General features: G+C 43.0%; 2 protein-coding genes across 2 annotated transcripts in view; one reads left to right on the top strand and one right to left on the bottom strand.

Moving 5' to 3' along the window:
* Positions 1-4,780, top strand: part of LOC119445313 (solute carrier family 35 member F6) — a 32,342-nt gene extending 27,562 nt beyond the window's left edge. The window contains exon 7 of the mRNA XM_037709626.2: positions 2,802-4,780. Coding sequence (XP_037565554.1) covers positions 2,802-3,142 — 341 coding nt within the window. The 3' untranslated portion in view covers positions 3,143-4,780. The remainder of the gene's footprint in view (positions 1-2,801) is intronic.
* Positions 4,781-16,311: 11,531 nt separating this feature from the next.
* The window catches only part of LOC119445314 (zinc finger protein 425-like), a 105,644-nt gene continuing 103,801 nt past the window's right edge, over positions 16,312-18,154 (bottom strand). Inside the window, exon 24 of the mRNA XM_037709628.2 lies at positions 16,312-16,895. Coding sequence (XP_037565556.1) covers positions 16,407-16,895 — 489 coding nt within the window. The 3' untranslated portion in view covers positions 16,312-16,406. The remainder of the gene's footprint in view (positions 16,896-18,154) is intronic.

Here is an 18,154-nt window from a genome sequence, read left to right on the forward strand (position 1 = left end):
GAGTTTACTGAACATTCTGAAAGTGCTCGTGGACATTTATTTAAACAAGTTAAAAATAAATACAAGACGGTTCTGACCCATGCCTTTCTTCGTGCTTTCTGTTTCATGCCATTAATTATATGAACACAAAAATCGCATCAAAAGTGGGGCTCCTCAAGAAATGTGATAAATGCACCGAGGCCCTCTCGATTTAAGTACCTGACAGGTGGCAAATTACTTGCCAATGAAAAAGTGCCTGCTGTTTACTGTTGGCACCGACCACGGTTGACCTGCACAGCACTGATATGGCTACGCGCGGAGCAGCGATCGAGTTGTCATAGGTGCCATTTGTCGCGCAGATTGGCCTTACGATAACTCCTCTGCCCTAAAGATGGCAAAGGCCTTCTGTATTTTGGAGGAAAATGGGAAAGCAAAACATTCTATGCAATAAAAGATTGCCGTAAGACACAGGTCCACTATTAAAGGGGTCCTTAACCACTTTTTATTGAAGTTGAGAAGTGCATTTGAAGGTAAAATAGACTATTTCAGAAATACTTTGCTGCAAGAAGTACTTCAATGCATTCAGCAGAAGTGGAGTTATTGGCAATCAAAGGTCGCGCATGATCCCCTTCGCGGTGCTCCCGTGCCTTCAATGCCTTGCACTGCGAAGGCTACGACAGAGCGGGGCGTGCCCACGACACTCCGCCTACTCACTATGGTGTGCAGTTCAAAATTTGATTTTAGATGTTCATGTAGACGCCACTATTTCCGATTTTTGCACCTATGACGAGCCAAATGCGGTTGCCCTCAGCGACCCGCAGTGCACTCAGCGAAACTTACTTGTAGTTTCAACTACCTATTATTGGGCTATAAAATTGAGGTAGTTAGGTGTATTTAAATATTAGTCATCAATAATGAACATGTTCCGCTGTTCGTGCTCAAACCTTCGAATGACAAAGTGCACATAATCTTCAAGAGAGCCACCATAATCCAAGCTCGTTTGTTGGTACTATAAATGGTGTTTTGGCATCGTTGCATTCCAAAAGGCTTCTGCACTTTTCCTAATACGCAACAGCAGCTTGCCTTTACCGGTAGCATTTGAGCGAGATAAGACTGTGACACGCTCTTTGCATTGTTAGCCTCCAGCTAAGGAACCAGCCAGAGTTGTGTAGTTGGGCTTTGGCAAGAGCTTGTCAAAAAAATGCTGCCGCATTGATGTTGTAATCGGTCTCTGTCCCCATACTTCTCAAGCAAGGCTTTCACGTTCACATCGTCTCGGTCAACAGTTCTGCTTTTTCCAATGGTTGATCTGGAAGACACGCCATGTCACTTTTTAAATCTCTTGAGCCAACCGTTGCTGCACTTGAAATCTGGCTTGTTCATCTGTAAGGCCAGCACCTCTGCTTGCAGCAACCGCTAGCGGCACAGACTTATTGCAAGTTGGCACCTCTAGCATTCAACCACTCGACGAGGGCAGCATCGACCTTGGGGTGCTTTGAATTGTTGATGCATTTTCTCTTCATTGAAAAGCTCTTCTCAAATCGGTCCAGCACAACCTGCTTGTTTTTCATTAGGGTGGACAACACTGATGCCAGAATTGTGAAATTGTTTCTGATTTCCGACTTCGTCTGGCTGCCATTTTCAACTTCACAGATCAGCGGACCAGACGTTCTGCTCGAGAGTCTGAGACTTTCACAAGGATCCCGTTGAAGCCATAATGGGCACGGGAAAGCATAAAATGGCAAACTGAACCACCCACGCATTTCTTGGCAGAAGGGTCGGTCAGGTTAATACAACGGTGCACGTATGCTGCATTGGTGCCAGCCACTTGCGAAAGCTGTCAAAGCTAAACTGGCGAAACTAAAGAAGCCTAAAGACTTGATATTGTTCACCGCACGCCCGCACTAGCACAATAACTACCATCGCACATGCACGCAGCACAAAAATGAAAGTGGGGCACAAGTCTAGCCACTGCTCGCAAGTCTCTTGACCCATGACCTCTGAGATTGGGGGCACACGCAGTCTGGCAATCTCGGACTACAGCTTGCGTAGGCGGTAGACACCGCAGCCCATCATTAGCCAAAGCCACGAACTAAAGTCTAGGCTGTCGGAACACTGTTCCCTTGTTTCTCCGTGTCACGTTTGATGAAAAAGAGCAGGAACGTCTCAGACTGGTGGGTGCACACCACTGTCTGCATTGTTCGCGGGGCAAGAAAGAGGCACAGGTCCAAGCAGTCACTTGGGCACCTGAAGATGGTTCGCTCTTTTGAAGCCCGCTGCTTGTAGGCTTCGAGTATTCCAGCCTAAAATACATGCACTTGAGTCTAGACCATGTGACATTTCAGTTAGTGATAATATGAGCAAAGTGTCTTCGTTATAATAAAGATTTACTGTAACATCAGCAGTTCCCACCTGTGTTCTATGGAATGCTTGCGCAAGGTTGTGTCCACGTGGGCTGGCTGGTACATGGTCTGTTAGGAAAAAGAGCAGTGTAAAAGTGGCACATGTAGGGCAAGTGCTTTTCAAATAAATTTGTAAGAAAAAGCTCCCACGTGTTTCATCTTAAGTTGCCGGTTTTCACACAGTGCTGTCAGAGCTCAGGTGGCCTTGGCATTCCCCAGACCGATGTCCGAGCAGTGTCGTCTGGAAGGCCATTCCAACCTGAAAGTGGCACTAGACATGGCCAACAAAGGCGCAGGTCCTTCCAAAAGTGTTGTTTTCCCTTCATCTGTCCACACCTTGTCATATTGCCTAATTTTGAACCCGACCTGACTCCAGTTTGCATTGTGAGCGGCAGTGCAGTGTGGTTTTTCTCTGTGCAGGCACGGTGCTCAGCATTTCCTTCTTCAACTTTGCCGGAATCAGCGTGACGAAGGAGTTGAGCGCCACAACGCGCATGGTCCTGGACAGCGTGCGCACCCTGGTTATCTGGCTGTTCTCTCTGGCCGTCCGTTGGCAGAGCTTCAATTGGACGCAGATAGTCGGCTTCCTGGTGCTCATCCTAGGCATGTTCCTCTACAACAATGTCATAATCCGGCCCTTCCTGTTGAGCCGTGGGTGGATCAAGGACAGTGAGGCAGAGGGCGACCTCAGTGGGCTAATCCAAGAAGAGCGGGCCGGTTCGTCTCGACCACCTTCTAGTGCAGATGGCTCAAACGCTTGATGCCGCAGGGCGCAGAAGTGCCTCCTGGTCGCCAAAGTGTAGTAAACTCAAGCCAGCGCTCGGTGCACGAAATTAGTGGGACTGTGGTCAGTCCTTCTAAAGGACCTCTGAGCAGGTTGTTTTTGAAGGAACACGTGTAGATGTTGGATCGGTTACAGTCCTGATCCCGGTCCCTGGGTCTGCTTTGCGACTTTAGTTGGCTTGTTAGAGTTGCCCTGTGGTACTGCTAACAATACATAGCCAACGTCCAGACCACCAGACAATCATTTGTGGCGTGTATTTCCTGGGACCATAGTCTACTGGTGTTGCTGCTTCCTTCTTTGTTTTGGCTGTCAAAGCAGCCATCAAAAGAGCGAGCAGCTTTTAGTGCCTTGAGATGCTCAGTTGTGCTAACCCAATTCGATGGTGCCTTGGTGCATTGCTGTGTGCTTACCCACCTTTGGAAGGACCCCTCTGGAACAGACCAGTGCTGCAAGTGTACCTAGTGGCTGCGAGTGTTTTGGCTGAGCAGTGGACTGTTTTGCCATGAGCCTGACTGTACAGCGAGACCTTTTATTTTTTATTTTTTCAAGTGAGAGTATTGTTAAAGCATGTCTTGTCATGTGGCACCATGTGCACTCTTACGGGCAGTGTCTGCTAGAAAGTTGCAAAGTTCCCGTGCAACATTAGAATGTTGTTTTGGCTGAGCTCGTAGCTGGCCTAAAGGCCCTGCGATGTCTTGAGCAGGACTTGTTGCAGCGTGTAAATGTGCATCTGGATATCAATCTCTGTTCTTGATGGAGGAGATATATCTTTTTCTGTAGATGTTGTGTTATCTGCGGTGGAGTTACACAATTCAACCAACACAGTTCCAGGCACTGTTTGCAGAAGTCTATGCAGGCATAGCCTGTGGGCACGGTACCATCGGAGAATCTCGATAATCGAGTACTCTTCCCGACGAGTAAAGGAGCTCTCATATTCTAGCTGCCGATGGATCCCTCACATCCAGATGATACTTGAGTGCAAGCACACTGCATGTTCATAAGTGCACATTGCACTTTTAGGATGCACACTTACAGTACAGCCACCACCTTGGCCAGTGTTGTCTTTTTAATATATGGAACAGTGCTACTGTGCAGTGCTCTTTGCCATTTGGTATGCCATTCCAAAGGTGCAAGTACTTTAAACCCTTGTTTTTGATGTTTCTTTAACTTTGTTGATTAGTAGCCATGGAGAGTATCTACAAGAATACCCAGTCACATGTTGAGCGTATTTCGTTATAGCATTATTTTGTGCAAGCATACTCTTGTAGTTTTATGCTCTGTGCATACTTCCTTGTGAGGCATCTTCTGGCCATCATGCACGCACTGAAGGCTTGTGTGTTTAAGATTACGAGCAGTATCGAAACTTGACTCTGTTGCGGCGTGACAATTTTAGCACTGAGTGCATTCATTGCAGTTGAAGTGGCAAACATGGTGTTTCGATGCATGGGCCACAACGGGTTTTTTTATTATGTTGATATTACTGTTTCTCTGACTAAACTTTTAACGTGTCTGTTAGATGGCCATCATGGCTTCAAGGGAAATTGTGATGCACGACCAAGTGGCCAGTTCCGTGTGCCCTTGAAGGTGCTCCGTCTTTATTAAAGGTTACATGTCTCTGCAAAGTTTGATCTCTTCTACTTATTACAGCATGTACATTCAATTGGACCAGCTTAAGGAAACTAGAACCTTGCAGAGCAAACTTCACATATCATGTTGTGTTAGTTTGTCACCCTTCTTGACTACAGTCGAATGCCCACGACAAAATGGCCTGTATATCGAAGGATTCAGAATGATCTGGCTGTATTACTGTCTATACTGTGAATGCTTCAACAAAAGCCACTACAATGCCGTAAACCTTGCAATTCAAAGGTTTGCACCCTCGCAAGTTTCCAACCTCGTGAGGTCAACTTCAGTTTGACCTCATCATCATTTGCGAGTTGGAGGTTGAAGAAAGGTGAGCATCCAGTGAGGTTCAGCTATTGTGAAGTCAGTTTTCCACAGCTTCTCGGGTTCATATGCTCTTGTCTAAACTAATGAGTAATATTATGAAAATTTGTGCATCTTGAGCGGAATGCTCATATTTATAGTTTGCCTAATCCATATGGCACCTTGGCACCATCAGTGAGATTTTAAAATGTCGTGCCTTGGTTCCCATTATAGTTGCAGCGATATGAAACAATGAAGCCAGTGGTCACACAAGGGGAATATAACAGAGAAGCAAAGGGGAATGCACGAGCACTCGTGTACCAAGCATAGTGTGTACAGTAAACGTTTAAGGCACTGTGCATGACAAGATTAGTGCATCAACAGCAAAAGTAGTGATGTTTAGAATGTGACACACATAGTATCTTCAAAACACCTCTGATTGTAATTGTGCTGAGAGTTTGAATAACGTATGCAAAGTATTTTAGCAATGTGAGTGGAAGGTAGACGGCTGGGTGTTCTTGCTCGATGCGAGTGTCGTATTTAGCGGGTTCACTTATTTTATTGTTTTTCTGGCACAATTTTCAAGTGGCTGGATAGGTGCTTTTCAAGCCTGCTAGACATGAAACAGTTGATGTTCTTGTATTTGATGTTCCTGCAGCGAGTTTTCACATGGAGTCCAGATTCTGCAATTCAGTTCAACGTATTGTTGCGTACGTATGTACGCAAAGGTAAGTTTTGTGGTCGGCCTGAGCACAAAGCACTTGTTTGACCCGGCTTTGGCGCAGCATTGCCTATAGTGAAGGCACACAAGTTTACAAACACATGCTCTCAACATATACAATACTGAAAATTTCATGAAGTCTTGCTGAAAAATTCAGCATATCTTCCTTGAAATAGTTAAATATTTTCTAAATAAAAATAGAGTGGGGATGTAGTAGTTCATTTTTTTTTTGCCATAGTTGGTAAAAACATGCCATTTAATTTATACTTCAGTTTTTTCTTAGTGTTACTGGTTTTATGAATGCACACTTTATAATCGCTTATAGAGTCGTGTCAAAACCACAAAACAAAAAAGCTCTTGCTTGAAAAATTCCTAACTTGCAGTACTTTCGTTGAGTAGCTACTTGTAACATGTTCCGTAAGTAATGCTGTTTACGATCTTTTTTTATTCTATTTATAATTTGTATATTATACCCGGAGCAGTAGCTATGTAAAGTTATTTCGTAATATATAATATGTTCCACTAAAGCTATGTAAATGCTAAATCTCAAGTTAATCGGAGACCTTCCTTGGACGATCATAGCTGCCAGAATTTGTCATTTTACAAACATGCGTTATATAACTCAACTTAAATGCCGGCCTATGAAGAGCCCAAGGCACTTCACTTCCAGTTCACATTGCAGTGGTGTATAACTGCAAAGATGATGGTGAGATGTATGCAGAAAAAATTCATTTAAGTGGAACACTGTGGGGGGTTTCTAAAGCATGCTAACATTGTTTTTGAAGAATTCACAAAAATTGAATTTTTTTGGAATTAATCCATAAACTTTTTGTCCAATTCAAGTTTTTCGCAGTCCTCATTGCAGTCTGTGACCGTTTCGAATAAGTGCCGTATCATTGGGATATTGAAAAACGTTAATATTGAATCTATTGGGCTAAGATCGGTTACATAAATATTCAAAATTGCTGGGCCCAGTGTACTCCCTTGCTGATACTCCATGTTTGATTACTTTTAACATGCTATGCTTTTCGTCAATTCTTATACACTGTGACCTGTTAAAATAGTAAGGAACTCGTTAAATGGGCCTCGAACACTTGGCTTGTGCAACGTTGGGCCATGATCTACAGTGTCAAGAGCTAGAGTAGAGTAATTGTTCTCGATTGCATTGCTAACATAAGAAAATTCCTCCAAGAGTGTAGTGGTATTTCTTTCCGTGGTAAAATCTGTGCTGTGTGTGATTGTTTAAAGCAAATGTTTCACAAAATCCTATTGCATATGCTATACACATTTTCCATGATTTGAGAAATAGTACACAATGTTGAAATCGGTCTGTAGTACTCATAGTCATCCTTCCTGCCACAAAACTGCTAGCACAATTGATATTTTTAGCTGTTAGAGTATGACCTGGATTTCTAATAAACCATTTGGTATCTTTAGGACGACTGCCTTTAACTCGGTAATATGGAAGTGCAAGTCCCTGAAATGAATGCTGTCATACCCCGGCAGCTTATGCTGCTTCATTTGATGCATAATACTCCGGAGATCCGCTTACGATATGCTTGGAGGATGGGCAGTGCACGTGCATAGAGGCCTGTAGTCATTCGTTGTTCTACTGTTATCTTTCTCAGCTTTGCAGTCTGTATGGATATTTTGTTAAATTTAGTACCTAATACCCTTGCATCATGACCGCGAAAATTCTTTTCATTGCATCTTCGATGCTGTTTTGGTTCACCCTTCCCGTTAGGTAATTTGCTATCTTCCATGTTTTCCTTCCTTCATTCTTATTCAAGGAAAACTGATATAAAAAGTATTGGTTTTTAGCCTCTTATATTTTAGCCATGACTGTTTTGTAATAGGCGAGACTCTTGACGTATGTCACTATCTTCTGGGTGTTTGTTTCCTGCACCTCTTCCAAGCTTTATATTTTAGGTAGCATAGATCCATTATTTCGTGGTTAATCCATTTATTTTAAGGCTTTCTTTGTTTCAAGGTTACATATCTAGTTAATTGCTCAGATATATCCTGAAATATCTTAACCTTTTTATTATATGCACTAGTTAATCTAAATCTAACAAGGAGCTCCAGTTAGTGCTCCCTATTGAGCTGTCTGTTTTTTCAAGCGAAACATTGCCTCACAAATGTCAGCGGTGGTGTCACGCTAAAACCCTATCGAAAACCTGTCGGAAAACTCTCGTCTCGTTCACTTGGTATATACCAAAATAGGTATGGAATGGTACGAATGTATGACTAACATGGATAGGTCACGACATCAATAACATCACATGCTCGTCAGTTTCGTCATGATTAACGATAATGAAATCATGTGTGGCTCATACCCGCATTGGATATATGGGTATGAGCCAGGGACAAGAAAGAGAAGGAAAGAAAGAAATCGCGTGTGGCTCATACCGGGGTGCCATTATTAGCTCCGCTGGTTTACCACCTGTACGCGTGACCAATCGGGGTCATTTGGTGTGCCTCTGGGAGGGAACAGGAAGGAAAGGGGGTTGGCGCGCGCTCCACCGGGCTTCCCTCGCCTCGGGTCAGTCTCTGCAACCGGGTGGGAAGGCTGCGCGTGGTGCGTTCCGTCGAGAAGCAAGATGCGTTTAAGCAACGGAGCCGCGAACTCGCTCGGGATATGGCTCGTCGATGTGCCGATTCCAGCATGAGGGCTTCCTAAGCCCAGGTGAAACGTTGGCAAAGAGCCGCCGACCCTGAGTTTAGGGCAAATGAAGCGAAAGCGTCGTCTTGCCACAAGCTTCGCTTACCCCCATTTTCTCAACAGGGGAAGGGCTCTGATGTTCTTATTGTCAGGAAACCGTGCCATTGCGGGGATTTCATACATATCGAGGTTTTTTCTTTTTTTTTTTTTGACAGACCTACTACCACTATGAGGCAATGATCTGCCAATTTAATACGGGAGTATGTATAGATTTTTGTGCTTGTTGGTTAGTTGCAGTAATTGAGGTCATAGTGCTGAATTGGCATGGACAAGAAATATTATTGACAGCGATGTCTTGTTGTCTTTTGTGTCCATGTCAATTCAGTGCTGCTATGACAATTACTGCCTAATTTACTAGTTACCACACCAGACCTGTACTGTTGCTTTGCCACTCTCATGGTGATATGGTCAGTGCACAGTTTTAGTTAGTCTAGTCCCCAATTATTCATATTTGGCGTATTCATGTATTACGTTTATAAGTCCAAATATTGCAGTAATGTTAAGGTAATCTATAACTACCTTTCTAGATTCTTGGAAAATGTCGTATGTTGAGGTCACCCACGAACACCAGCTATTCTTTGTTCATATACCATTTGAAAAATGCGTTCACTTCCTCAAAGAATGTGCAGGTATTCAAATTTGGTGGCCTGTAAATGACGCATATAAGATATATGCAAGTTCCCGTTTTGTAAAAGAATGGACAATTACTTCACCATAAACAAAATTTCAATTCTACTGGAAAACCACTCGTTTTTCACTAACGAAAACTCCCCCTCCTCTGTTGTCTTCCTGGCATAACGCATATCTGCAATATCCATGCAGGTCATACAGTCGTCTGCATGCGCTTCTGTGTTTACTTCTGTTAGTATGATCACATAAGTGATGGTTGCATCTAACCTGCCCACTAAATATGCTAAATAGGAGGGCATAACTGATCCAAGTTTTGGCTATATATAGTACTCTCCGAATGATAATGTGCAGTATGCTTATTTCTTGCGTAAGTGCTCCTTCAGCTCTTGCTAAAAATGAAACTTGACAAAACTCACTGAAAAAATTAAAATTCTTAATCTATTCTGCAGCTGTATGCTTTTTTTGCAATTCTGAAGATGCGAGGAATGTGGTAAAGCATGATTTTAATCAACTGAAATAATTGGTGCCTGAAAGGGTTAAAAAACCCCAGTTGGTCAAAATTAATCTGCAGGAGTCTCCGCACTATATGGCATGTCTCTTGATCGGATTATGGTTGTGGCACGTAAACCTGCATAAGTTAATTTTTGAGATGAGTGCATTCAACATTGATAACTCAACCTTGAACTCTTGGGAAAAGGTTGAGGACCCGACCTCACTATTGCTAAGAAAACTTGATTAGAGATTGAGGTGACGTTGTGAGGTCATTTGCATACCCTTGTATGCAGCTAACCAATAGCCTTCAGCTGCTAACGGGCGCTAAATATCTGGATTCAGACAGTCGTCCTTCGAGTGGAGCTAGCTTTGATAATTTGTGGCATATACCTAGGGATGTCTTGCAGTTTATCAATGTTGGGAGGAGCAGGAAGGTGCGCAATGCATGCAGTCACGTCTCGTGCCACAAAGACATTCCCGATTGGAGAAAGTACAGGGTGAGATCCTCAATCGATTCATAATGACAAGGCGGGGAACACTGATAGACTCTTATAATAATGAGAAGGCAGCATTCATTGTACTAAATAAAATGTAGTGCATGTCTCTACAGAACTGTCCTGTCCTTCTAAAAAATAGAACAGTTCCACAAGTGAAGAGTGAGGAAGGTCTGGAGTACTTCAGTCGTGGGTGGCCTCGCATTAAGTTACAACGTGCAAGGTGACAAGCTGTTAGAAATTACACCGTGAACTCGAGAGACGTATCTGTTGATGTTCACGATAGGAAATAGGGATCAAACCTCAATATTATGAACACGGATACGACGAATTGTCTGTTACAATGAAATAAAACATTTTGTTGGCCACATTTTATATCAATGGGCTAACCTACGGCTTAACGAAACCAAACGTACGAGAACGCAATATCGGATATAGCAAAGCAAATATTTGCTCCCGGACATTTGAAAACATGTTTCTTGGAAGGCAGGCATTTTGGAGCGGTGTTTCAGCTGACCGTTTACGGACTGCTCTGCTCAAACTGACATGTGCTTGCAATTTTCACACACCTGCACTTAGCGGGAATGTTAGTGTCCGTGTGCACAACGCTCATGCCGGCAGCGGAACGAACGTCGCTTCTAGTCACTTCCCTCGCTGCACTAAAAGGGCGCATCTGCTTGATCGCTTTAGAGCAGAGCTGATAGTGCTTAGGCTCGCGTCTCCGCAAGACGCGCTTATCAAAAACGGGAAATAGTTCCCGACAGTGCCTCAGCCTGTGAAATCTGCGCGGAGTGGAGCGTAATTAAGCGGCGCTCAACTGGGAAACTGTCTATTCTCGGTCAATCACTTTTTGGGATACAATCGCTTTCACGTGACTCGGCACCAAACACGTCGGCGTCTATGAGGAATAGCGTTCCCGGCAGAGCGCAAAGTTTACGCACATGCTTGGGACTGCCTGTGTGAGAAGCGCTAATGCGCGCTTCCCGTGCTGAGTCACACGAAATCTTGCGAAATTGCTAGTACTGTACAGTGTTATCCTTGCTGGAAAAAGCTGCCAAACCTGATAGCAGCAGGGGTGAAAGTAGTGAAGTTCAGGCTGTTGCTCATGAGCAAAATTGAGACATAGGAGGAGAAACATAACATACAGGTAACAAACGAAGCTGTAAGCAAAATATAGTTTCAGCAGCTGTGATTGAAGTTGGTCGCTACAAGAAATGAGCAAGCTCTCCTGTGACGCAAAGAACCTAATAAATGAAAAAGTACGATAGATTGAAACCACAGAAATTGGGTCAAGTTGGGCAGACTCCTCAAAACCAAGCGGCAAGTATGTGCCCAAGTTTTATACAACAAACTACTACACGGAAGTTTGGCACTACTGTACTGCAAGGAAGTTTGACACGCCTGTACTGCAAGTATAATGTTCCATCCACCATGAAAATGATGGTTAGCACATGAATTTGTCTTAAGTGAGCACCCTACTTCAGCCAACTTTTTGGCTTCGATTCTAATGTGATCTGTCATTTCGCCTCTAATTTCTATCATCGTACTGTTTTCAATATATTACAAATGAGAGGTACAAAATAAGATACTAAAAATAATTGCCCATATAGTGACTTACTGCCCAAATATCATCTAGTGCATGACACTTTCTGCCAGTACCAACGTATGCAGCTGAAACTTGTATACCATGCTGAAAATGAATCAACATCAACAAGAACTACAATGGTTGTTTCAAATAAGTGATAGTAGGTGCTAGGGAAAGGAAAAAGAGTTGAGGACAGCAGAAGATTTGATAGAATGATAAGATTAGGAAATTTTCAGGCGTAACTTACAAGTGCAGTCTACTGATGCTGCAGTGTTTACTGGAGATTGCTGGGAGAGGCATTGACACTGCAATGTATATATATATGAATAAACAGTCTGTTGTTGATCATGATATATAATGATTAATGATTCATTTGCATAAATAGTGGCTTTGAAGGTGCAGTGGAAAACAATGCGACACAAATTCACTCGCAGCACCACTCCTTCATGCTCGGTGCATAAAGGAACAATTGTTCATCTCTGTTAACAAAAAGGTAATACTAACTTGGGAGTTGTTTGGTGTAGCCTTGCATTGCATGAAACACGGTAATAAATACTATATGGAAGGGCATGTTCTGGCACTAGTTAAGTGTGCGCCTGGCTGAGTTCAAAATTAAGTGTGCAACCTACATTCTGTCAGGCTTGGTAAGTTTTTTCAAGCAGTCGTGACTTATCTTGCCACCTTGGCTTGTAAGAAAACTGAGGTATACCGATTGATTGATTAACCTTGCATAAAGTGATACAGGCAAAAGCACACCTTCCTTTCCCCTTTTCCTGTGCTGGTGAATAAAAGGTCAGCCAATTTCAATGACTCGGATTCCACATGCAGAACTTAATAGCTCCCAATTCAGTTACGTTTGGACATTTCTACATAATATTGAAAATAATTCCCAGTATTCCTGGAAAACAGAGAAAACTCCAGTGCCACTGAAATAACTTCTGGAAACTCCAGGACACTGGTAAGAGGCTTCTTTACAATGTGAAGGAGCGTGCAGCTTGCAGGCAGCAATAGATCTGTGTAGTGTTTCTGTATATATGGCTCTATATGTGCAGGAATGTCAGATCTGTGTTCTCCACAGCATGGTCTATTTGCAAGCGGTACCCACATGGGACACGGCCGGTTAGCAAGCCCTCTGCAAGATGGGCTTTGCTGGGTACCATCCAAAAACAATCTACATAGTGAATATGTGCCACTCTTCGAAGGAAACCATATGTCGCAATCAAATATATCAACCGGCCAGTCTTTGGTACTCTTTGTTAGATGAGTGCGACAGAAAAAATGTTGGTGCTTGTCAGCATCCAATGCAAGTCTTATCGGCCGCATTTTGATGGGGGCGAAATGCAGAATGTACCATGCATTGGGTGCACGTTAAAGAACCCCAGGTGGTCTAAATTAATACGGAGTCCCCCACTACGGCATGCCTCGTAAACGTATTGTGGTTTTGGCACGTAAAAGCCCAGATATATATATAAAAAAAATTTTTGCTTGTGCAAAGCACCTGTGGCGCAGTTAGAAAAAATGGCTTGAAAATACAAGCTTGTTAGTGTGGTATTGGAATTGAGGTTGTGTATATATATGTATGTATATATATATATATATATATATATATATATATATATATATATATATATATATATATTCGACTCCGGATAAAGGCAACTTGCTTAAATGAAAATTCCAGAGAAACGAAACAGTGGCCAAAGCATAACAAACGTAATAAATGAACGTGACAGATCCATTTTCTAGTTCACAATAGCTGTTTGCATTAAAGGTAGACTAAAGGCCTTAAGATTAATCAATTCTGCACAAAATTTTGAAAGTGTTACTTGTGACAATTTCATTCACTAGATTTGATGTCAAAAGGGCAATTTTTATGACATTGAGGGGTACACTAAAGAAAAACGTTAAGTTAAGCAGTATTAGTATTATTACTCTTCACAAATTGCAAAGAGCTCTCTTTACAGTGAGTGGGAAGCTTGGTAAGGGAGAAAAGATGCAAAAACGAAATTGGGGTGGCAACGTTGCCTGCACTGGGACCATGGATTTCGACAGCATTTGCATGGACCTACATTTAACTGGTTTTCATTGAAGGACTACACTGCATTCCGAATTAACCAAAGGCCCAACCTAGAAAGTGTAAGAACTTAATTGCCACCAGAAACGGCTCAGATACAAAAAAAAAGGAACTTTAATTCATGACATCACACTTACGTGACTGCACTGAGGTTTGAACTAGAAATTTACAGAAAAAATGTTTTTCGTCTTCATTTCTTCAATAGTTCACTTTTGTTTTTGTTTTTGGCAGAATAGAGTTAATTTCGAAGGAATACTTTACCATTGCATTTACTGGTTTCAAGTGAGTTGCAAAAGAGAATACTTGACCACCATTTTGAATGATTAAAGGCACCCACATGTTCGACCTTGTTTTTACCAATGCAGGTTATGTAATTCAGAACATGGCAAACACACACTGTCTGCGATGTAAAAAACAAGAGTTCAGAAGAGTGCAGACAGTACACTAGCCTCGCATCCCTAATAAAATAAAGGTGCACAGGTTTCATGGTCGTTGGACGAGAATTTATAAAGCAACCAAGGATCTCTGTATGAATAAACCAGTAGGTTATGTATTACAGAATGTCATTATCTTGTCAAGACTTTGATAAACACGTCTTTGCATGCTCCCAGATCTGTTATTTTTACTTCTGTATGCTAAGAAAGCTCAGGATATTTCTCCAGTGTTACCAAAATTACCAGGAAAAAAAAGCTTTTTTTTTTTTCATGATTTTTTTCATGGCTTCAATATTTCAGGAAAATTTACATCACTAAATATAAGTAGTTATACATATAGTCCAATGCGTCATGTTTGCGTTATCTCCAGCGGTGTGAGTGCAGGTGTGGAAGGCAACTACCATCCTCCTCTCCTGCACCACCACCACAGGGGGAAAGGGTGGCGGGAGAACAAGAGGACTATCCTTCACAAGCGCTCCACCGTAGCATCTAAGCCTTCAGGTACGCGCATATCAGAAATGCACCTTAACGTGAAGCATGCATGCTTGACTTCATCTAGATGATGTCTGACATGAGCGTGCCAAAGAAAATGCAATGATTGTCTTGGGTATGTTCCCACCAGGCACCTAGATGATCAAGACAAGCAGGGACTTCAGGTTAAGGTGCACTTCTGAATATGGGGGTTAGGCTCTCGCATGACAGCCAGTGCGTGTCAAAAAATCATACAGTGAAACCCATTGATACGTTCCTCCCTGTTATGTTTTCCAGACTGCTATGCTGCATTTTTACAGTCCCAACCCAAAGTCCATTGACTTCTACGTATTATGTTCCTATTTGATATGTCATGATTCTGTAATGTTCTCGCATCTTACGTTGTGTTTGAATGTGGCGGTCACATAAATTTAGCGGTGAAAAGGCAAATTTGCTCTTGCACATTGTTACAAAAAGAATAAATGCGGTTAAACCTGGCAAGCCCCGCCCCGAAATGCCAGAAGTACACAAACGTCAGCTCCGATAAGTGTGTATAGGTGTGACTGTGGTTCTTGCTGGTTCCCAAAGTCAGCTTCGCCGCGTTATGCAGTGAAGCATATTGAGTGGTAAGGGGCCAGTGTTACGAGACATAGCAAGTGTCCCTTAATATACAAGCGTGCACACGCCGTCTCCAGTCACAGTACGAGTGCCGAGTCATCTAGTAACTACTGGCAGCCATTCAGAGCAGTATCTGATGTCACTATGGGGCCTTTCTCACTGTTTCGTTTTTCCCCCGTGGTTCCTTGAAGAATGTATCCATGAGAGCACATGCCTTTGCATCGACAGTCTGACCACGTCAACGCCTGACAACCACTAAAGCAGGCAAAAGAACCAAAGAAACCTACCTGTTTTACTTCAACTGGGCTAATGTCACCAGTTCACTCATATCTAGCTGCACAGCTGTCGGAGTGTCGTTTTGATTGGCTGTTGCACTGGCACCGTGGCGGAGAGCATTGATTTTTCTATGGAGAGATGGCTCTCAGTGGCATGCAGTCAGATCCTCAGCTGGGAAACTGAAGCATGGCTGTTCGTTTGCGTGACTGCATATGACCAACGTTGAGGGTGTGATTGCAAAAAAACAAAAAAGCACCTAATTTTGAAGGGCAAAATTGAGGGTGCATTTATAATGAGAGTGTGCTCGTTGTGCTAGTAAATACAGTATATTTCTGACTAAACCAAACCAAACTGCAACTGCAGCAGCAGCTGTTGCTGTTTGCCCAGAAAATCCCTGGTCCAGTCATGGACAGAGATTTTCCCAGTCCAGTCATGTGAACTGGACTGTTCACATGACTATACTGCTGCCTCCAAACACTGGGCCAATTCAGCTGCACCCAGCCGCTTGTTGGGTGTCGGTGTCTTATCTGTCGCGCTGCGCCATACTGTCTATGTCTCACACACTTAAGACGCATAAGCAAAGCTTGCAGCTACTAAAAGGCAAAGCTCCTGCTCGGAGCCAGTCATTGAGAACTAAAACTTGAATGAGGCTGTACCTCTCAAGAATAGCTTTTTAGAGCAGCATCAAATACAGTAGACAAACTTGTGTTGAACAGCTTCATTTCCTGTTTGAAACACATCGTACTGTAGAAGGATGCAACTACACAACAGATGGTGGTAGTGGTCGAGTTATTTACATCACTGAAACTGGACCGTCTCCACAACAGTCTCCACCCCTTGGACTGATTCGACCGCACCGAGCAGCAGCGCGTCCGCTTGCAGTGTGACGGTCAGCGTGCCATCGTCTGCCATGCTGAGTGCGTCGTCTGCTTCTCCCGGGTGGTGGTGGAGCTCGACAACGCCGTCTTCTTCCTCAACTGTGGTGTCCAGCACTGCTGCTGCAGTGTCGTCCACTGCGGCCACTTCCAAGGTGCCTCCTTCCTCCAGGAGGGGCACCGCCTTGCGCTTGCCCAGCACAGTGCTGTGGACATGGAACAGGTGGCGGCGAAGCATCTTGTTGGAGACGACGCCCTTGCTACACAGCGGACAGAAGATACGGTAGTCGCCCGTGTGGAAGCGCGTGATGTGGTGCCGCCGCGACATGGCCAGCGTGAATGCCTTGTCGCAGTAGGCGCACTTGAATGGCTTCTCGCCTCTGTGTCGGCGCATGTGTGCCTCAAAGACTCCCTGCACAGTGAAGAGTGACAGCACTAAGGTACAGTCTGTGTTCTACAGGAGAGACTGTACATAGCACACGGGTACACTAAGCACAGCTAAACAGAAACTCGGACACGACTGACTTTGTTTGGGCAATGTTACACAAAAACCTCATGGCAGTTATTCTGTTAAGAATGATAACTGCATATATGAATGAGGTTAGGCTATTTCCTTGAGGTTAGTTAATTAATTAATTAATTTAACATACTGCCAAGGCCCGAGGGCATTACAGGAAGGAGTGGTAAAATAGTACAAACATTGTGCAGGTAAAGAGAAAAAAAAAGGCTTAGGAACAATGAGTAAGTTAACAAACAAAATAACAAAAAGCCTCATTGATGGCAGCCTTGAAGCTCTTGGTGTCTGTGATGGCGGCGATTGAGGTAGGAAGGCATTCAATGCTAGTCTTAGGAATGAAAGAATCATTACAGGCATTAGTGCAGAAAGATGGCACAAACTTTGAAGTTAGGGTCTGAGTGAGATGATACATACATGGGAAGAGAAAAAAAGAACATCGTTTAAAACAGGATTGTAAGGATAGATTTTGTGTAACAATGAAAAGTTAAAATATAACTGTGGTATTTAGTAACCGAGGCTTAGGTTAATCGCAGTTAGCATGCTTGTGGTATTACACTCTCAAAAAAATTAGGAATACGGATATGTATTCCTAATATAATTACCCATTACATTTTGTTTTCTTCTGAAGGAAAGGCCACCTTCTCAAAACGGAACTTTGTGAATAAAGTTGACATTACTTCAACATGCCTGAAAATTTTCCGCAGAGGCAATAAAATATTTTTGCCTTATACAATGAAAAAAAAAATATTCCATAAAAGATGAGGACAGGATAGACAACGGGACAGGCACATCCATCTTCTCCTTGTGATTTATTTCAAGATTCTTGAAACTAATGGATTAGTGTCATTTTGCACTGCCTCCATTCGTGCTTCAACAACACCAACCAATCAACACAAACCAAGAGCCTGCTTTGCAAAGTACGTAAGAGCTTCCAGAATGTCTGTGAGGATGATATGGGTGATCAGCACAACATATTTGAGGCACGTAAACATTTATTTTGAGGTGAATTTTAAATTCATTTATTCAAACATATCACATTACTCAAGCTGATGCTCATGTCTGGACGAGCTCAAATTAAAGGAAGTAATTTTTATTGCATTATGATGATACATTATACAGCTTTGCGAATACACGCAAAGTGCCTCGAGTGGCCA

The sequence above is a fragment of the Dermacentor silvarum genome, chromosome 3 (genome assembly GCF_013339745.2).
Source record: "Dermacentor silvarum isolate Dsil-2018 chromosome 3, BIME_Dsil_1.4, whole genome shotgun sequence".
Lineage (NCBI taxonomy): Eukaryota > Metazoa > Arthropoda > Arachnida > Ixodida > Ixodidae > Dermacentor > Dermacentor silvarum.